Source organism: Acanthaster planci, linkage group LG07 (genome assembly GCF_054643075.1).
Source record: "Acanthaster planci isolate LZ-2023a linkage group LG07, COTS_SCS, whole genome shotgun sequence".
Lineage (NCBI taxonomy): Eukaryota > Metazoa > Echinodermata > Asteroidea > Valvatida > Acanthasteridae > Acanthaster > Acanthaster planci.
The window spans coordinates 6,692,200-6,714,018 of NC_141783.1; the positions used below are offsets into that span (position 1 = coordinate 6,692,200).

At 41.8% G+C, this 21,819-nt stretch overlaps 1 protein-coding gene across 7 annotated transcripts in view; it reads right to left on the reverse strand.

Moving 5' to 3' along the window:
• Positions 1-281: 281 nt before the first annotated feature.
• LOC110978549 (uncharacterized) overlaps positions 282-21,819 on the reverse strand; it is a 58,207-nt gene continuing 36,669 nt past the window's right edge. For all 7 annotated transcript variants that reach the window (XM_087138822.1, XM_087138827.1, XM_087138825.1 and 4 more), the window contains 23 exons: positions 20,734-20,847; positions 19,681-19,794; positions 18,922-19,035; positions 18,201-18,314; positions 17,904-18,014; positions 17,660-17,776; positions 17,068-17,181; positions 16,281-16,394; positions 15,670-15,783; positions 15,052-15,168; positions 13,928-14,287; positions 12,778-12,900; positions 11,988-12,104; positions 11,291-11,413; positions 10,576-10,689; positions 9,823-9,942; positions 8,259-8,369; positions 7,492-7,605; positions 6,907-7,029; positions 6,404-6,520; positions 5,697-5,810; positions 3,724-3,869; positions 282-2,553 (listed from right to left, as the gene is read on the reverse strand). In XM_087138822.1, the coding sequence (XP_086994948.1) occupies positions 3,724-3,869; positions 5,697-5,810; positions 6,404-6,520; positions 6,907-7,029; positions 7,492-7,605; positions 8,259-8,369; positions 9,823-9,942; positions 10,576-10,689; positions 11,291-11,413; positions 11,988-12,104; positions 12,778-12,900; positions 13,928-14,287; positions 15,052-15,168; positions 15,670-15,783; positions 16,281-16,394; positions 17,068-17,181; positions 17,660-17,776; positions 17,904-18,014; positions 18,201-18,314; positions 18,922-19,035; positions 19,681-19,794; positions 20,734-20,847 (2,825 nt within the window). In that variant the 3' untranslated portion in view covers positions 282-2,553. The remainder of the gene's footprint in view (positions 2,554-3,723; positions 3,870-5,696; positions 5,811-6,403; positions 6,521-6,906; positions 7,030-7,491; positions 7,606-8,258; positions 8,370-9,822; positions 9,943-10,575; positions 10,690-11,290; positions 11,414-11,987; positions 12,105-12,777; positions 12,901-13,927; positions 14,288-15,051; positions 15,169-15,669; positions 15,784-16,280; positions 16,395-17,067; positions 17,182-17,659; positions 17,777-17,903; positions 18,015-18,200; positions 18,315-18,921; positions 19,036-19,680; positions 19,795-20,733; positions 20,848-21,819) is intronic.

Genomic DNA, 21,819 nt, shown 5'->3' on the forward strand with positions numbered 1-21,819 from the left:
AACTTGACATTTCTTGGCCATCTACAAAATATCCAGGTCCTGAAAGTCCAAAATTGGACAGCCTGGTCATTTTTTGGTCTCAGAACTTGTCCTAGTGTGTATCAATCAGCACTAAGTCGATCAGTTGGATCTGCAATTGCGTGAGCCAGATGGTGTGCAGCGTGGTATAGAGCTCCATCAAAGGCATTTGATCTCCCAATTTATGATCACAAATGCAGGTCTTTCTTTTTAGAAAAACTCTGGCCAAATGAATTTCATTGATTTTCAAAGTTGAAACTGCATTAAAATCTCCTTTCCAATACTTCATTTATTTCAATATCTGTCACTCAGTGCACTAGCACTGTTATGATGAACTTTGTATTTATCAAAAAATAAGTAAAAAAAGATACTTGTGAAAATGACATAAAGAGTTACATCTCTGCAACTTCAGCATATTCGTATTTGTACAAAAAATGCAAGTCACAAACATACAACACAAAATCTCTATAATATTATACAAGGGAGTTTTCCAACTATCCAACATTCACACTAGTCTTGAAAACAACTGCAAAATGAGAACTACCCAAGTGATCTGCTCAAAAGCATTCAACTGACCAATCAAAGGTTTTGAAACATTCCCTCCAGATCCTACACAAGCAAACCATCAAGCATCTGAACTGTATTCTAAACTGCAAAGTTTGTTGCAACACCTATCCCGTAACGCCCAAACCACATATAAACTATTGTACTGGTACCCTGACATTGTGACCCTGGTTAATACAAGTGTTGATTTGAAGCTTTAAATTTTCTCCCTACAAAACTGCATTACCTTGTCGTTTTTTAAGATGCATCAGCTTAGCAAAGTACTTACAGTATGAAATTATTTACTGAAATATGAAAGACAACTGTGTAAAAAGCGCTAAGTTTTCCGCTAAAAGTAGCCCTAATCTCCGCATCAAGTCAAATTTTTCAAAAACAGTTTTAGCATTTCTTTATATCATGTAATGAATCCATGTACATATTTTCAGTTCTGGTTAAAAACAAAGCTTTAAAATATGTTTATGAAAGCCCGAGTGGCGGTTCTGAATAAACACTATAATACACTTGACATGTTGATGTGCAAAAAATGTGAGACTTCTCCGATGGTGTCTATTCCATGGCCCTTTCTCAAAGATCATTTAACCAATGCCTTCTACTTCATGTCAGTCTGAACTTTAGAACCAAGCTGACTTGATGTATTTGGATCAACTCCTAACTTTGGTTTCATGCCATACAGTATTTCTGGAACTCCAGCTTACATGGCCGAATGTTGAGCCAGAATCTCGTTAGCCAGGGACTACTTGCAGCCTAAGGAGAAGATGGAGACTTTTTCCACATTTCAGAAAAGGCCAGGATGTGACCCCACCATCCCCGTACCAGGCTGAAGTCAGTATTTGTGATGTTGGACAATCCTCTCCTTCAGCTTTTTTTTCACTTTAAATTGATCTATGTTAAATCAAAATTCTGTCTGCAGAAAGCTTCTTATGTGTAGTGATAGCTGTGAACTCCAATGAAAATCTGAGCAATAGGAGTTCCACTATTTTAGGGTTATGAAGTTACCTACTTCAGCCTGGTTTTGGGATGGTGAGTCACCAACGATGATGTGCATCACACAAGATGCCTGGCAACAAGGCCTCGGCTATCTACAACTGTTTCCTGAATAAACTGAGACAATGTCCATCAAGCATTGTCCATCTTTTTGGAGGGAGTAATTTTCAAATTCTAAAGTTGTATGGATTGAAATGACCAGATAAAACAAGTACACCATGGTTACATTTGGGGAGTAGGAAATAACTAGTATCCTTATAATTGGCTCATTGAAAAAATCCAGCACAAACTTTGGCTTGTAGTTGACAATTATTTCCACTCAAAAACATTTATGAAAGACATTAAACACACAAGTCAAAAAAGGCTACCCTTACATTGTACAATGTATTTCATTTTCTCCCGCTCAGCAGAAAGTCGCAATTCACCATCAAGGTGAAAATCTCACTAAAATGCTATAAACTATATTTTGTTTCCAATAATCCACGATTGTTTTAAAATGGTACAGTTTTGTTACTGAGGTTTGAAAACGTATTGCGTCTGTCATAAAAATAAGGTGGATACACGTCATTTGATTTATTTACAGTTTCTGGTCTTGCCATTGGCCAAGACTAAATCCTGCCAAAAGGTGGGCAAACTGTGGGCTCTTATAGATAACTGAAAACTTGATGTGTGTTAATAAATTTCAAAGAAAGAAAATAAGTTTTTCTGGGTATTTGCCTGAGTAACACCTTGTGATCACGCCCCAAAGCAAATCTACAAGCTGGATATTAATACCAGAGGGTTACAAGTAATCATGGAATACATGGCATGTTATTTTCTGGGCCGATCAAATTTCGGTGCTTATCTATTTAATTTGGCCCCAAGGTATACAGCTGTATTCATAAAAACCAAACTGAGACCAATGTGACAGAAATTCCCAGAGGGGAAGACGATGATGATTAGTATTTTCTGGCCAGGGGCAGGTCCATGAATGTGACAAATGAATATCTGAAATAAAAAGACAAATATGGAATTTCATTAACATGTGCACCCAAACAGTAGCCTTGTTGAAGTTTAATCCTAATACAGTGAGCAGAATTGTACATTAAAAGCAATTCCCCGCACAGAGCACAGTTGAATGTTTGTTCAAAGAGGCCATTTTCACCGCATTTTCTTGACCTCAGGAAAGCAAAGGAACGTCCACACAAGGTATATAAAACGATATATATAAATATGGTACTGTCTGAAACAACCCACTGTGGCTAAGCAGGTAATGCCCATCTATGAGAAACTGCTGCAGATATTTGCCAGGGGCTTTAATCTTTAATCATGGATCTCTGCTAACTGGATGGGACGCCGTGCCCCGATTGATCTATCCCCTCGTGAAGCCACCGGGCGGCCATCTTACTTCACCCCAGACTTGGTGCCAAGTCGGTATTGAATCCAATTTTTTTCTCCACACATAATCCATAAGGTAAACACTCACTCTTAGTTGGACAGCTCACTGGTCAACTTGCCCAAGACGAGTAAAAACTGGACCATTATGTTACTTGTCTTGGTATCCTAAAACTGTACTGATGCATTTCGACTGAGGTTTGAGGATAAAATGCATCAATGTAACGACTTGTCATGAAGTCTAATTGCATCCGAACAGCCAAATCTTGAGACACCCTTTCGCACTATATTGCTCATTTGGTGCATGGGGACTTTGCTAGTCTGTGATTTTAACATAAAAAGAGGGAATTGTTCCTAAATTCTCTTGATGTACATATGCGTATTGGTGTGGATAGATCTTTGGGTGAAGCAAGATGGCGGCCAGTGCCTTGAATTTGTGAGGGCCCTCTTCCAATTCACTGACGGAGCAAGTTGCGACATGAGTGTCTCAATTGTTGGAACCAAAATGGTGGATATGTGTTGGTGCACATGGACAATTGGCACACAATATTTGAATGCTGCACTGCACACATAATGAACGGCCATTTTGGTTCCAAAGTCTGAAGTTGGTGCTACTCTCTCTACACATAGCTTTGCCACTCAGCATAGAAATCATTGGCTTCTACAGGCATTTATGTTACTTTCAGCATTTGGTCATAACATTTCTACCCAGTCCCATTTTCCACCATTGGTTGGGGGAGGGCGGGGTAACTGCTACTTGAAAGGGAGGGGGACTTCTGGTACCTATTCCTTCTTGCGGCCACTCCATATGCAGGCGCAGGCAATCAGAATGACAATGAGAACCACACACAGGACTGCTAAGACTGTCAGGATAACGATCCATTCCCATTCCAGATTGGTCAAGGGGGCTGTTGTTACTACAATGGTGGCTGTGGTGTAGAGGAAGAAGATGAGATATTGTTAAAGGCAAGTGGGTAAATCACCCCCCTCCTGTAATGAGGGTAAAGAAAGCCTTCAACTATGCCAGAAAGCATGGTATGAGCAGTGTTGTAGTTGAGACCATCACAAGACCAGATACAAGACCAGACACAAGACCAGATACAAGACCAGACACAAGACCAGACACAAGACCAGACACAAGACCAGACACAAGACCAGACACAAGACCAGACACAAGACCAGACACAAGACCATCACAAGACCATGCATAAGATCAGACACAAGACCAGACACGAAAGCAGACACAAGACCAGACACGAAAGCAGACACAAGACCATGCACAAGACCATCACAAGGCCAGTAACGAGACCATCACAAGACCATGCATAAGATCAGACACAAGACCAGACACAAGACCAGACACAAGACCAGTCACAAGACCATCACAAGACCAGACACAAGACAAGTCACAAGACCATCACAAGACCAGACACAAGACAAGTCACAAGACCATCACAAGACCAGACACAAGACAAGTCACAAGACCATCACAAGACCAGGCACAAGACCAGACACAAGACCATGCACAAGACCTCACAAGACCATCACAAGACCAGACACAAGACCAGTCACAAGACCATGCACAAGACCTCACACCAGACCAGTCACAAGACCAGACACAAGACCATGCAAAAGACCAGACACAAGACCATGCACAAGACCAGACACAAGACCAGTCACAAGACCATGCACAAGACCAGACACAAGACCAGACACAAGACCAGATACAAGACCAGACACAAGACCAGGCACAAGACCAGATACAAGACCAGGCACAAGACCAGACACAAGACCAGATACAAGACCAGACACAAGACCAGATACAAGACCAGATACAAGACCAGATACAAGACCAGACACAAGTAACAGGGTGAACAATGATAAAGGAAAACTTTTGTTGCAGTTCATTTGAATAGCTTGTGACTTGAATTCAGACTGGAGGTCTTGTGATGGTCTTCTGTCGGTCTTGTGTGGTCCTGTGAAGGTCTTAAGTGGTCTCAACTACAACACCGGTAATGAGCATGCCCTCATAGCCCATATTGCAACCAAAAAACCACTGTGCCATGTAAAAAAACTTCTAACCCCCCCAAAAAAAACTGCTCATAACCATCACAGTCTTGACTAAGTATGTTACATTAACCAGTCATTTTTTCATTTATGCTTCAGTCATCAAGTTTGAAGCCAACTCCTCTGCTAGTCAAATTGACTGACAAAATTGTTTCTTTTAATATCACCTAGCTATTTGCAACTTTACTTCTGATGAGCTTGACGACAAACTATTTTAATCACGTAATGGTAATACAGTTGGTGTTTTTCCTCATTTTCACAAGCAGAAAATCTCTTTGGAGAACTAATTTCAGGAATTCTTTGGAGTTATTGTAATGATATTTCTTCTAGATCTGTACAGAGGCCGTAGATGTGTTAAATTTGACACAGCTGCCACTGCACATGTGCAATTGAACAATGCTGTCACATGAAACCCAACCCCTCCCAACTTATGACATTAATTTTACGTCCAACTTGGAGACCAGAGACTTTGTGCCGTGTAACAAAATCCATGGAAATACAGAACTTTACTTTCAGTAAATCATGCCTCATTAATTGCTCCCAGCACAGAGGCTATTTATGCAAATTAAAATAACGCAATCATTCATCAAACTAAAAACGGTGCCAAGAGACACCTACCCACACCACTATTCCTTCTTTTGAAAGAGTAAATCAACCATAATGTACCAAACTATTGAAGTTTTTCTTACTTTGTTCACACTCTGTTCCAATGAAGTTGTCTGGACAGGTGCAACTGAAGCTATTGAACAGGTCTTGACAGACACCTCCATTGCGACAAGGGTTGCTGCTACACTCATCGATCTCTGGATATACAATGAAAATAAAAATAAATAATACAGGAAAAATGAGACTGCAAATACACAGAAGTAAACTTTTCAACTCATATGACTGACACGCTACTTTTCTCCAACTCTGAATAAGAAAAGAACGTCTTTTACAGACACATTTTCATGCACTTTTAAACTCTTCTTCAATGTATGAACATTACTTGGCATTTTTTGACGTTAAGTGCAATGAAAAGTCAACCTTTTCAAATAGTCAAAACTGTCCAAGCATTTCTGGACAACTGAGGGCGGTGTTGTCATGATGTCACTTGGGAAGACGCTGTTCATATTTGTTTATCTTTCCAACATTCTTAGAAAGGGCTGCTCATTGGCTTTAGAACAGCAAAGTATCCAAAATTCCCACAGATTGTTTCCACCAATCAATATAGCATTGATGTTTTCTCCCCACTTTGACATCACAGCTTTGCTCATGAATATGGACATATGCATAAGTATGAAACACAAGGGTAAAATTTCAAGAGTTGCAGTGAAATAATGCCACTGCATATAGGCCCTAGGCCCTTGAAGAGCCCTCAATCTTCCTTGTAAAGAGTGTCACTTTGACACCTTACCCAGATGGCAGTATTCTCCTGTGTAGCCATCTTGACAGGAACAGGTATAGTTCCTGGAAGAGACTTTCACACAAGTCCCACTGTCGCACTTGTGAGCAAAGCAGGGATTGTCCAATTCTGGTGGACCAAGACGAGAAACAAAAAAAGCAAAGAACAAGCATTATATGAAAGCATTCACAGAATGGGAAACTGGTTGTGTCACATTGTCGCAAATCAGGTGAAGATGAAAAATACATACGAAAAAACAAACTTCTCTGACTAAATTCAGAACTTCACACAAGAAAGAATAAACTAACACACTACATGTTCTGAAATGGAAGAGTGATTTCTCCTTAAAACTTATAGCGGGTGTGGACTGATTTGACAACCACTTTCCATTTCCTGGTTAACCACTTCTGCACTGGGTTCATTTTGCGCCCATTTGCCTTAACACACATCATGTTTGTGTACACTGCTTGTTATGACTATTCTTGATCTTCCAAACTAAACTGCTTTGGACGCACCTGTCTCACAGCGCTCCCCTGTGTACCCTTCAGGGCAGGAACACACAATAATGCCATTGTCCTTGATGCAGATGCCAGCGTTGTTGCACACATTAGTCTGACACACCAGCGTAGCATCTAGAACTAAAGGATGTGAAAGAAAGATGGTGTTTGAGTTACAGGCTACAGAATTGACAGTGGGGTGAGCAATTCTGGAACAGGAAAGATCTCCATGGTAACCAGCCCCCAGGTCTTTCTCTTGCCCCAATATGCATAATCCTTCCTTCTGGAGCAAATGAGTGACATTTTTATCTACATTCTAGGAGCATCAAACCCCATACATATAAATGCAGTTTCTGTAATACGGCAAAATCCTCTGAGAGTTCCTGAAGGCAACGGCTGCCAAACGATTTTCAAGGTGGGGGAAGGGGTACCCAGTTGTGAGACCATCAGGCATCAGCCACTTAATAGATGATCCATGCTTCTCACCATGCGATGTACAGGTCCATTGATCTGTGTCTTTTAATAGTGGTCCCCCCTCTATCTAGCTTATTTTTTGATGGAAGGGCAGAGGTTGACAAGGGGAGGAAATGGTTGATGACCTACCACGTGAGCAATCCACACCCGTCCATCCCTCAGGGCAGCTGCAACGGTATTCGCCATCCACGGTCTCAACACACCTCCCTTGGTTCTTACATGGCTGAGAGGTACATGCTGAGGCTAACACGTCAAGGAAAAAAAATAAAAATCCACCATGAAATCACCACGAAGAGGAAATGAATTGTCTTGCAATTCACAGCCCTGTGCAGATTCGGCAGGCTTCAGATGGTGTGACTGCAACAGCATGCCACCATGTAGGGTTAGAGATTAAAAAAATGTGCTTGTTGGCTCACTGTTTAAAACAACTTAGGGCCGGCGACCATTTAGACCTGGTTTGAAAAGGGCCCCCTGGTAGCCCACCCTGTACAATGCCTGCCTGGTATTCAGGCTACTCCAGGCCGGTATCAGGCCTGTCTGCACATTGGCATTTCAAAGTCCCTGATGAAAGGCTTCCCCCACCATGTTTCCACAGATGAATAGGGGTCTAAGCAGATTAGTGTAAACATTGTATAGAGCTGAAGGATTAAAAACCACAAGCAGGTTCCGTCTGGGATAGATTACATGTACCAGTACTTGCAACAATAGACCCCAGGATGGAGAAGTTCGAGATCAACAACCAGTCCTGCATCCCAGGCCGGTAGCCAGGCCGGTATGAAAGGGGTTTTTGCAACAGGGCGAGCTTACCGGGGGGCCCTTTTCAAACCGGGTCTAAATGGTCGCCAGCCCTTATGCGATCTTCTCATTCCTTTCACAGATTGGGTTCGATGGCTTACCTCCACGGCACTGTGGTCCCATCTCTGGGGGACAGTCACATCGGTACGCATTCAGCACATTTTCACATGAGTAGCCGTTGAGGCAAGGATTACTACGACACTCATCAAGCTCTGTGGAAATCAGACGCCAGAAAATGCTTGTAAGGGATAAAACTAACATTCTCTGATGCTACTTTTGTTTCATAAGCCAACGAAAACAAACTCTTTATGTTTAACCTTCTTGAAATGCAGAGTAAAGTTCACCTGTACATCTTCAATTCACTTTGCTCCTCAAAGGGCGATTTCACACTTCTTCTTTCACTTCTTGCAAATTCAACAAATTTCCATTTTCAGGAAGATATCAGTGATGCCATCTTTGGCAGAAGTTTTGGTACTGCGGCATTTTGAGTACAGAGAACTTGGCAGAATTTTGCCTTTTTTTTGCTCAGTCAAATCTTTTGGAAGTTTGAGAACCACAGATGTTTGAGAACAAAGAAACTTGGCAGAACTACTACTTTCTTTTGCTTTGGTCAGTCTATTTTTGGTGTTTCTTTTTTTTAACAGACAACTGATACATCCAAGTTGAAGGAACAAATATTTGACAAAATAAAGTTCTTCAGACAATCAGGCAAAGTTAAACATTACTACACATTGGCTGTGCGGGGGAAACTACACATATCCTTTAATATGCCTACTTCTGTTGTTTTAGAAAAAATGCATACAAATGATGCAATGAGTGTGAACGGAAAAAGAAGTGACATTTATCACTTTCATGACTTCTGGAACAGAGGCCTTTTCTCAGTTATTTACTTTCGGGACATGTCGCTACGTGCAGACTTTACACATGCAGTCCAAACGGGGCAACCAACTGGAGCACGATTGATGCACTGCCAGGAAAATCAAATCTAATTTTCTTGCCTAATACTAGCCTGTCTGTTCCACTCCTCGCAATGTTCCCCTGTACTTTTTAACCACTACCAGCCGGGGACTCCGGGATCGGAGCCGTATGGTTTATATGTGTGGCCGGGGTCTCCGAACTCGGACAAAGGAAACAGGGCCCTGTAACAAAAGACCGTACTCCGAACAAAAGACCAGGCTGCTGGGCATGACCGGCATTTTTCACTCTCAAAAGTGGTGATAATCCAGCATTATTTTGAAACCGTATACCAGGGTTTGGGGTATTTAGAGCAAGCGGATTACCACCGGGGACAAAAGCTCTCCATCACCGCAGCGATGAGCCACACAGCACCGCTGCATGCTAATCTGGCCCCTATTGAAAAGAGGTCAGCAGTGCACTGAGCCAGGTTCGTGAACAAAAGACAGCTGTATAACACCGCACAATCTGGGCTCTGTTTACAAGGCTGCAGGCCAGGCTGAAATATTCGGGTGTCAATGAAGGTCACCTGTCAACTTAGAGTAGTGCCTGAAGATTACTCCGTGCGGCTATAAACGACTGTTAAATGGAATGATGAATTGTTGAAGGATTTTGAAAACAGAAAAAATGATAGTCATGCCGGCCCAGCATCCTCAACGTTGAAAAATGCCCCGGTCCGAAGTGGTTAATGTACGACACACTTTTTTTTACCTAGTTCACAGTTGGCTCCGATGTAACCGCCCACACACAGGCATTTGTATTGGTCGTTGGTGAAGACGCATGTGCCACCTTGCTGACATGGGTTGGGGTTACACAAATCTCTGGAGATATCTATAAGGTAGTAGACATCAAGCAGGTTAATCAGAAACCACCCATTCAAAATCAGGGATGAGATCAGAGAGAAATGAATTATCCTTGAAATAATCACCAGAGTCCATGGAATATACATTTGTGTTTACCAAATGGCAGCCTTTAAAATACCCCTTTCTTGAGCTCTATATCAACCATCAAACATAAAAGCACTGAATAGTAAACCAAGAATTTTCCGGATTTAAAAGAGGTTCTTTGAAAAGTCCTGAAATCATAACAATCCTGAGAGAGAAAAATCCCCAAATCGTGAACATTCCAGACAAATCTCACTCTCTGCAAGATTCTAGAAAAAGTGGAATGCAGCAAGTGGGGAGGCAACGCGCTCCTTGGGGATGCCTGATAAATATCTTGGGCACTGTGTCTACGTGAGCCAAAAAAACTTGAATTTTTACACAGGAGTTGGAGATGGAAAGCAACAAGAAATCACACTTGTGTCTGGTGTCAATATATCCGTAGATCTAGTACCTTGTGAGGAAAGTCAATACAAGGCAAAGTTGGTGGTTCAGAGAAATTTTCAAGAAAAAAATTGACAAAATATCAACTCTTAACAACATGATACTTGTGTTTGTCAGAATGCAAATGGTATAAATGTACCTGTCTCGCACTGAAAACCGGTGAAATCTGGCATACAGCTGCACGTAAAGCGAGCCACTTCATTGACACAGGTTCCCCCGTTACGGCATGGGTTGCTGGTACATTCGTCAATATCTACAGTCCAAAGAGGTAAATGCTTCATTATCCTTCACTGGTTTAATGCAAGAATTTGCTTTCTGATACTGTACGCAAATGTCAGCTAGAGAAACAACAGAGCATTTCTCTTTCTTTAACTTCTGTTATGCTAGCGACTTCATCAAAAAAGGAACAAAATGGAATTTAAATTATCAGACTTGGTACACACAAAAAAATCTCAGGAAAAAGGTTACTGTTGTGCTAGGGGAAAAACCAAACATATAAACAAACTATTTAAAACCTGTCATACATCTTCAATAATGCCTTCCGGTGTCAAATGTCAAAGGTTTTTTTTGTAGCCATCTATCTATCCATCTGTACCCTAAAGTTGGCAAAGCTTCCTGTGGAAATATGACACCAACTTGTACAGAGGAGGCAATGAGAAGCAGTTACAGTTTTAGAGGTGGGAGGAAAACCCCAGAGGAATATTCTGGGTAAAACCCACAGAATCAGGTAGGGGCTGAAAACCCAATCCACATGTGGACCAAGCCATGATTTGAAAGGTTATTTATGAAGTTTTCTCAACAAAAACTAAGCACCTTTACTTCAATATGCAGACTGGTTATGTTAAGAGACATACCAATGTTGCAGTTCAGCCCCGTCCAGCCAAAAGCACAGATGCAGAGATAAAGGCTGCCTACATCTTGGCAGGTGGCACCGTTGGCACAGGGAGCACTGCTGCAGGGAGTCCTCGGCATGATATCTGCAAGAGAGGAAACAAAGAATCAACTGTAGCTAGCATTGTACCAGGAACCGTGATGCATAGGGGGAGGGTCTTTGCTACATCCAATCAGGCCCCGCTTTTTGGTGGGATGAGACCCAGTTCCAAGCTCTACATAACGCTCCATGTTTGGGCTGCTAACCGTTTCAGCTACTTACAGCAGTTTACTGAGCTAGACAAGTTTCCTTCAATACAGTTCAGTAACTATGGCTCCAGGTTACCAGCCGAGATGCAACAAGAAGAAGTAATCTATTCACGACTGGTTCCCCGGCGGCGAGACAGTATGCTTGGCATGTGGTATAAACCTTCAAGTCTACAACAGCCAGCATGGATCTATTATGTGCGTCCTAGCTCACAGGTAGCAATTTAGCACAAGAAAATAAACTTTGTGGGATTAGACAAAAATGTCTTCTGAAAAACCGTGGTTTCAAATGGTTTGGGCAGGTTTGTGAGAACAAGAAATAAAACGGCACGCTTTATTTAATCACGGATGGATGCACACAGCGAGAAAGATCTTGAGGGAGTTTTTTTTTTTTCAAAAGAGCAATCAGCTCACCTGCTACGGAGCACCTGCTATCGTCCAGGCCTGCTGGACAATTACAGACATAGCCGTTGTCTGTTGGTATGCAGGCAGACTCTGGAGGGCAAGGGTTGGAGGAACATACATTCTCCTCTGTGGGAGGGGGAGAATTCAAGTGGGTGACAAACATCAATCAAGTTACACTAGTGGACTTAATTTCCAAATTATTCCAAATGAGACGTTATATTAAAAATGGAAGCTACAACATGTGTCACTTTTAATCTGCTCAAAGACATTACCACTACAATATTACATAGATAATCCCTTGGTACATAGTGAGGGAAGATTGTTGTCATAAATTGTCAATGGTCTTGCCTTCAATTCACAAGAGGAAACATTGTAGATTAGCTATCCAAAGCATTCAAACAGCTTAAATACCATTCAATCATATGCATACATTGTAGATGCCATTTGTTTTTCTCACAACATGGCTGATCTATTTCCAAAATGTTTTAACCATCCACTTTAGAACAAAATAGTTTACATACAAAAGTTTAATTTATATCAAAAAACACCTTCGTGTATTAAAAGTGCAGGCAAATAGTTTTTTCAAAAATTGAAACCCAAATTTTTTGTGTGACGAATCCAATAATTCAATCTCTCAAATTAAGCATTTCATGATTTTCATATTTGATTTTGGTTGCTCTCTGACAGTATAAAGTCAAAATAATTCACCGCCTCGAAAAGGCAAAATTAGATGGCCTCGTCAGGTGAAGAAAAGACAAATTCTTCAAAAAGGACATTTTGACACAAATTCTGCACTTACTCAGCTCAGTTTCACAGTTGGTCCCTACGAAGTAACGGTGACACATGCAGACGTATTTACCCACGCTGTTGACGCATGTTGCCCCATTCAAGCAAGGATTACTCAAGCACTCGTTGTCTAGATCTGTATATTAAACAGGTTCATAACCAAACTAGATTTACTGGCACCTTCTTGACACCTGTACAGTCAAGTACTTCATAAGCACTTTTCTTTAATCATTAAAAGTACTATCACTGCTAACAGTGAGTAAAAATAAAGGAACATACGAACAGTCTGTGGCCCGAACTGAGACTGGTATAATTGTATGAGTGGGAAATGGAAATATCTGTAATCTATTTCTAAAATACTGTACAAGAACACTGTTTCTTGGATATAAATATGCGCTGAGCCGGCAAGCACACATTTATTCCATTCACAAACACCGTTGGAGTCAAGAAGTCAAAAAAAGTTCAAAACATTGTCAATCCCCAACAATTCTGTTCAACAATTTTAATTCATTCTTTTTCAAACTACCCTCTGGCCATGTCATGGTATGTTCCTCTTGCGAGCAGGTGTACACCATCTCCTTATATGGAGATTGGAATGCATGTCGACCAATCACGTAACAGGCTCCCGACCAATAGAAATGACTTATTTGACTAAGACATTGATGGATGATGTTTCACCTCTACTTTTTGTTTCCCATTGATATCAATCAGGTACCATCAGGAGTTACAACTGATCACAGGGGTGAGATCGGACCAAATTAAAAAATCCACGAAATAATCACGAGATGTTTTGAGGGCCTCTCAGAGACATGTTTGCCCATGGGTACTCCTTAAAAACCCATTTCTTGTATTCTATATAATCTGTAAATAATAATCTGTACATAATAAGTAAAACACAGCAATGCTAAACTCGGGTTTTTTCAAAATTTAAAAGAGACTGTCTGTTTGAAAAATCCTGAAAAATCTCAGCCCTGCCAAGTAACCCTTCACTAACAAAGATGAGAGATACTGGCGGATGGCCACATACAAAAACACGTACATTCCAACGTGCACGCAAAACTGTGGGAATGTGCAATGTGTTAAACCAATGGAATGTTTTTACCGTGTACAAAATGTGCCACATCTTGCTCGGCCATACATGAAGACCCCAGGCGAGTACCTACCAGGATTATCCTGCTCAGTGAAGCTGATGGAGAAACCCCTCTCCGTCTTGGAGTGGTCCGAGACGAACGTGGCCCACATCACGTTGCCGGTGGTAAGGAAGGCGGGTGGCACATCCAGGCCCGCGTAGTGGACAACCCGCGAGCCCAGGTCGGCCGGGTCCAAGCCGTTACCAACGCTGACGTAGTCGTACTGCGGCTCGGTGGCAAAGTCGGTGAACTGCACTAGAATGTGCTTGCCCGGCTCAGCGAAGATGAACCAACGGCACTCGTCGTTGCTGCGATAGTTAGAGGGGAACTCTGGGGAGGCAATGCTAATGCTACTGACCGCTGAGATGGTGTAGTTGGCTACACACTGACCACCTAGGGTAAGGAGGGATTATTACATATTCATAAGTTGAGAAGTCAGAAATGGGAACACCCATTTTACGAGCCCACAGCAAAAAAAACAGCTATGTAGTAGAAGCTATACGCACATGTATGCCTAACAGCTGCCATTTTAACATAGCAGATAACGTCCTCTATTTTCTTGCTAATTGCGCCCTCTTTTCTCCATTGCCAGGATTTTTTGAATTCCTTTTTTTTTTTATTGGAGCATTCTGTTTACTTAATACTCATACATATGCATGATTGTGTAATCTCAGGTCCTGATTAGTCAATCCAAGATTGGACTAGCATAAAAGGTACCTGAAGGTTGCATCAAATATGAAATGCTATTAAAAGTTACCATATTCATACTTGGGACACTGTGCCTTGGAAAGGACGATTGGCTCATTAACAGACTTTAACATCCGATACTATGCGCAAGTCGTCGGTTGTAAAAATGTTTACGAATTGACAAGAACATGAGAGTGTTCGGCCTTGCGGTCAAGGCAAGGGTTTGTTTGTTTGGAGTACAAACAGCCATTGGCACCGGCTGAGGAGAGCGTGGTGGAGTGCCATCTAATTCAGGGAAAACAGAAAGATTCTCTGACTGAGCTTAGGTAACCCCAGTAACCCCCTGGGAAAACTGACATGAAAAGAGAAACAAGTAGCCCCCTGGGAAAACTGCCACCGTTTCCAAAACTCAAACACATACAATATACATGCACATGCAGCGGGTTGAAATTAAAGACAAACAGACGTACGGAATTGGCAGTTGTCACCGCTCCATCCAGGTAGACACTTGCAGGTGTAGCTGTCTATGCCATCTATGCATGTCCCCCCATTCAGACATGGGTTAGTGTTCCCACAATTGTCAAGATCTGCATGTGGGTAATCAGAAAAGTCACGTCTATCAGCAAATACAATATAACATGAGTTTGGAATGAGAAAGACCATGGCTTGGAATTGAATCAACAGTGAGTATTGAATATGAAAAAAGGTACAATACTTGGCCATTAAAGTTCTTTCTCTGCTGACATAGTAAAAACTTAACTACTTTTTTTGGAAAGTTGTAAGCCTGAAAACTGCTGAATGTCTGGCTGACTTGCAGGTAACGCCTTCGTCAAGGTTTCAATTTTTAACTGGTTCTCAAGAGGAACGGTTTAATGATCTATTCAATCATTCCCACAAAAAAGTACCTGCATAAAACAAGCCTGACAGCCGTATAACCAAGCTATTTTAGATTAGGCCTTGTTGGGCTTATAAACTTATCTGTTGTGTTGACAGGAACAGTATGGGTCCAACAAGAGCAAAGGATCTATTTAAAATCACCAGGTTCATTGTGAGGTTTCAATGTCAGACGATGGCCAATCAAAACTCACTGTTCTCGCAATGGATACCGACGAAGCCACGAACGCACTGGCACGTGTACGAATTGATGCCATCTACACACAGAGCATTGTTCTGGCAAGGCCCGCTCGCACACTCGTCAACATCTAAAAATAAAAGACACGAGAAGTCGAAGTCATAGCGTGATTGTGGACTGTTCGGATCTGGGAAGCCTCGTACTTGAGCCCTGGGGACACACGGTAACTGAAGTGGCACAAAGAGTGTTTTTTATTCTTGGGTGGAGTAGGAAACATGTGTTGCACCTCAGAAAGGTCAGAGTCAGTTTTCTTTATTCATATTGTGCAAATGACTCCAATCGGGAAATTGTAACATGCAAAAAATATGAACTGATAAGGGAGCACTTTCCTTACGGGACAAAAAAAAGGCAGGAAGGCCAACAATGAACAGGATACACACGCCATGCACTTCATTTGAGTGACAAAAATGACAAATACATTTGGTTTTTTTATACAAATTTCTGTAACGTTTCTGAATGAATGAATTAGCACCGTCCTCGTGGTACTCTACACCTATCTTGAGCCCTTGATATTTCTATCGTTCTTTACAACTAACTGCCCTGCTGTGGACCTTTAAAGTAACTCACTGTTTTGGCAACGATCTCCGTCGTAGCCGGCCAAACACTGGCAGGTGAAATTCTCAATACCATCGATGCACCGCCCACGGTTCAGACACGGTATGGAGGCACAGTCGTTGATGTCTGCATAGAACCGAGGCAGACACTCTCAACAGTTTCAACTCGCACTTTCCATGAATTACACTGCCTTTAAAGCACGCTCTTTGCATTTCATTCGAGCAAAAGGACACTCCATAATCAGAAATCAGTAGAGACAGAAAGGAACATATTACATAAAAAGGTAACTTCTTTCCGCACCCAACCCTCCCCTTAAAAAAAACCCTGATTGATGGCCTGACTGAAAATGCATACCTTTGGTCAACAAAAATGCTCCAATTTACAAGGGATCCTGAAAGTAGCTAAAGTCAGCTGGTATGTCATGGATGCATTCTTCATATTTTAGCTCTTATGAAAAACACCAAATCCACCAGCCAAATAGCAGGTAAAGTTTTGAGAAACGAAAAGTGCAATATGAAAAAAGTGTAGGGATGAAGCGCGAGAATCAGGTTACTGCATCACTGGAGGGAAGTATACACGCTATAAGCAGATAAGAAATGGCACTCTTTCAGTTTGTCAAATCAGTGTTATCCATGCGATTGGTAGTTATAGGCACGGATTTCAATATATTCAGTGTTATCTGAGCAACCGATATTGTGTTCAAACTCATGTAGAATTCATTGGTTGCAGTCTCTTGAATATATATAGGGGTACTAAGTGCACCTACACTTAAGTTTCATGATGACTTAAGTGGACTTACTGATCTGACAGGTGAAGCCTGTGAATCCAGCAGGGCAGTCACAGCGGAAGGAATTCTGCAGGTTCTGGCAGGTTCCTCCATTCAAGCAGGGATCATTAGCACACTCGTCGACATCTGCAGGGAACAGGAGCCAAACAAACAGATATTAATCTTTTCGTCTTTGATAACCGCCATTCCTACGGCTGAATGTACTGGATAATATCGTGAAAACCTCTTTTAAAAAAATGTGAGTTTTAACTGAAATAATTCAGTTGAACCAAAACACCAACAGTAAGGGGGCCATCTCTGCAACAGGCTTCCAGAGCTGTGGTGATGTCCCGTGACCATAGTAACACTATCACTGGCCATCTCCAGTGGCCCCCACCAATGGCAGAAGCATTGAAGATAACTATGAAGTCACTCTGTACAAAATCCAACACAATGATTGCTACCATTAAGGGGGGCCATATTGGAATGCCCAGTGAAAGTTCCCTGGACTCGTTCGTAAGCCCACATATCTGCAACCTAGATCAAAGTCTGAACACATGACTTGGACATGGCCTAATTCCTGCACTGTCAATGAGGGTCAAAGGTCAGTGGTTAGGTCACTTACCAATTTCACACAGCTTCCCGGTCCAGCCGAATTGACAGCGACAGATGAAGGTCGCCTCTTGGTTGTTGCAAATGCCGTTGTTCTGGCAGGGGTTGACTGGGGCGCACTCATTAATATCTACAGAGAAAGAAATAACATGTTTGCATGTACTGTGAACAAGAAGCCAGTATGGGTTACAAAGGACAGATAGGGGTGTAACGGTACTCCTGATCTCAGCACTTAAAGTTTCCAGTCAGTAACCTACCTATGTTACACCGGGTACCAGTCCAGCCGGGTCTGCATGTACAGTTGAAACCATTGGCCAGATCAGTGCAATCTCCGTTGATACAAGGGTTACTCCTGCACTCATCAATGTCTACAGAGACAATGCAAAACAAATCATACAGCACAATTTAGGATACCTCTCAATATCTATAGCTTAGAGACTGAGTGGTGAACACCGCAGACGCAACCTGTTTTTATACTAAATGTACATGAACATGTATACCAAGAAGGGAACTTCAGACGACACTGCATGAAATGTAGGAATGCCCTCACTCACTTATTTCACAGCGGATCCCTGTGAAGCCTTGAGCACATCGACAAGAGTAACTGCCAATCCCGTCCTGGCATGTTGCTCCATTAAGGCAAGGGTTGCTGGCACATTCATCAAAATCTGTTGGTGGAATATAAAGGTAGAATATAACAGTGGAATATACAGGTAGAATATAAAAGTTGACTATAAGGGTAGACTATAAAGGTAGAATATAAAAGTGGAATGTAAAGGTAGAATATAATGGTAGAATTTAAAAGGGGGAAAATCAAGGTAAAATATAAAGGCAGAATATAACGGTGGAATATAAAGGTATGACATAAAGGTGACATATAAAGGTTGAATGTAAACGTGGACTATTGAGATGGAATATACATAAAGGTTGAGTAACAACAGATACCTTGGACCATCAAGTCTGCCTACAAGTCATTTCAACTAAATGTACAATGAGATGGCAGGTTCCACCAGTGACAGGGCCCATCAAAAGTCCCTGCTAGTCCAACACAAGTCATCCAGTCCAGTCTTAAGTCACAAGCTATTCAAGTGAACTGTGACAAATGCATTCCTTGCGCCATTGTTCACCCAGCTGATTATGGGCGGTTTATTACACGACTTTTGAAGCCCACGGGGAGTTAGGACTGATGATGAACTCGACTGTGACACACAGAACCTACAAAGTCATGAATGTAAAATCCAGGCAAATTCTTTCCAGAGACTTCCTGTTACTTACTGACTTCACACAGGGTACCAGTCCAGGCAGCATCACAGTTACAGGTGTAGCCATTGATCTGATCTGCACATGTTCCGCCATTCCTACATGGGCTGCTGATGCACTCATTGATGTCTACACAGAAGCAACACATTCACAAGAAAATACTTGAGATAAATGTACGTCTCCGAAAAGCTTTTAGCGGGTTTTGCTCCTAGAAGTCAACCCAGATAACAAAAATTGAAAAAAAAAATTCATTAGACTTTCACAGACAAAACTCAACCTATCTTGTCCTTTTCCACTTGCAAAAAGATTCATGAAAAACTGTGGAGAGTGAACGTTATCCCTGGTTTCAACAATATCAAGGCAGAATAACTTTCTCAGGATTTTTTTCTATTGTTCAGTGACAGTTTCTCAGTTTGGTTCAAATCCACGCATTCTTCAAAAAGTCAGTGGCATCTCACACTGTGTGGAGAATGCATGCAGTGGTCCTAATCAAATCAGTTGTAGGGAACGGTTCAGATGGGGACTATGGTGCGCCCCCACAGTTGGTCAAGTTGGCCAGCAGGTACAAAGTCCCTGCAATCATGGACAGAGATAACTGCACAGCGTATGCATCTATTCCCTATAGTTGAAGGCAGACCCACAGGGGGAAACGGAACAGGCGAACATGATGGAATGTAATGTCAATGGAGTTCAAGCGTTGGCCCAAGCCGTCTCTCTGTCACCAAGGCAGGGGAGGTGTACTTGTGACACAGGGTCCCACACAAATATACTCACTCCCTTCGCACGTTGTTCCTGTCCAGCCAGAGGCGCACTGGCAGGTGTAAGAGTTGAGCTGGTTGACGCAAGTTCCGCCGTTCTGACAGGGTAAACTTTGGCATTCATCAAAATCTGTTTGGGTAGTAAACGGTCACAGAAGACATGATTTGATTAATTGCTCGTTAGAAGTGTTGCACAAATTGTTTGTAACAAGAACGAAAACGGACTTTGAACATAAAATGATGGAGATAATGTACGTAAAATCGTTGCATTATTGTTCGGCTGAAATAAGAACTTATTTCCAAGTATTGATGTAGCATCCGCCTTCCAGCAGGTTCTCCCTTATTCAGTCCATCAGGCTTTCGGCTTGATAAAACATGCCCCTACTTTTCCATGAGCAGAAATGATTCCTGGACTTTTTAACCCTAATTATGTCAAAACCAACATGTTTCTTTATGATTTACTCTCAACCAACATGGGTCTAGCATGCTCTAAGTGAGGTCGCATATGATCAATCCTCGCAGAGCAACCAAGCCATTAAACAAACAACATGGTTCTCCCATCTGAACGCTCACTGCCAATTGAGGTCTCTTTGATAATGGGACACATCATTTTCCTCCGTGCTATCTGTCTCAGATTCCAGACTTATTTCTAATTTATTTTTTTATTGGAACAGTGTTTGGCGAGAGTAACTCATCCAGTGAACGCTGATGATTTGGAGCCTCACATTCAAGATGACAATGAAGAAATATTCAGCTTTCAGAGATGGAAGGAGAAACCCGGATAAATGTTATCCATAACTAACCTATGGAATCAGGTAGGGACTGAAAAACCTTATCTACATGCCGACCAAGGGAAGAGCCAACCCTGCCCGCAGAGGTGAAAGGCAAGAAAGAAGCCACTATGTCGATGTGACTCCAACATATGTCAGGTTGCATCCAAAGCTTTAATACGTTCACGGCTTGGAATCACGTGTGCACCAATGAAAACGGCCGGCTTGTGGGCTACTGCCACTCCCCATATACTCCTGTGTTAATCCTAGCCACAGCCAGTAGATCTGAGCAAGCTTACCTTCATTACAGATGTTACCGGTCCAGCCAGGTGTGCAGCGACAGCTGAAGGAATCTTGCAAGTCGAAGCAGGTACCACCGTTGAAGCAGGGATTGCTTCTGCACTCATTCAGGCCTGCAGGTGGAAACACAAATGACCAGCAAAATATTACACGCAGCCGAAGGAAAAATCTCCACTGAACATGTGAGACTTTGATAAATGCATCCTGCCTATTAAAGTCTGTTGTACAGTAAAGCAACGTTGTCTGCAGTTTATATAAAATAGTCAAGCGATATTAATCGAGGGATGCTATTAAGGGCTAAGAAACCTCCTACTTAATTAAATAATGAATCTTCTCTCCATAACCAACCAGAGTATCAGTTTGAAAATATCACCACTACTCGTTATGTTTGTTTGGGATGTACATATATGGAAGATTTTTTTTAACCCAAAAAAGTAAAGAAATAATTCTCCACCTGTGTAAAGTGCTCTCAAGATTTAATTTGTTGAATCTATTCAAACGACATTGTACTTTTTCACAGTGGAAACTGGAAAGAAAGCCGCGCATAATTAATCGGTTTGTAACCACGAAGAAGGGTGAAATATTTTAAAAGACATCAAAAGCCTTGTTTAGTGGCTGCTCTGGACTCTACTGAAAATAAGACATTGGCTCATTATATTATTGATTTTATTTTTGCCTTTTCACTTTTGCTTTTTCATTTCTTAAACGATTTGATGTTGTGTCATTGTAATTCTTGGTTTCTTTATTTCACTGCCAAATGAACTAAAGATATAAAGGAAAGAAATAAAAATTCACAGAAAGACTTATTTTCCCTCACTCCCCCTTTCAAATCACTAACTCCGCCCCTCTATTCATCCTGTGATGCTGTCTCTGATGTCTTGATCTATCCGCTCCAAGCAGAACAAAAGAGGGCGTGTTTGTTTTGGTACTCACCGCATAGGCACGCCATGAGGAGCACAAGTATATGCGTGTTTAACGCGGAGCACGCTAAGTACGCATAACTAATTTATTCCGGCATGAATGGTCTTTGCGTACACGCAGAACACGTGCAAGAACCCGCCTGTAACCACCTGTCTTTCTTTCGC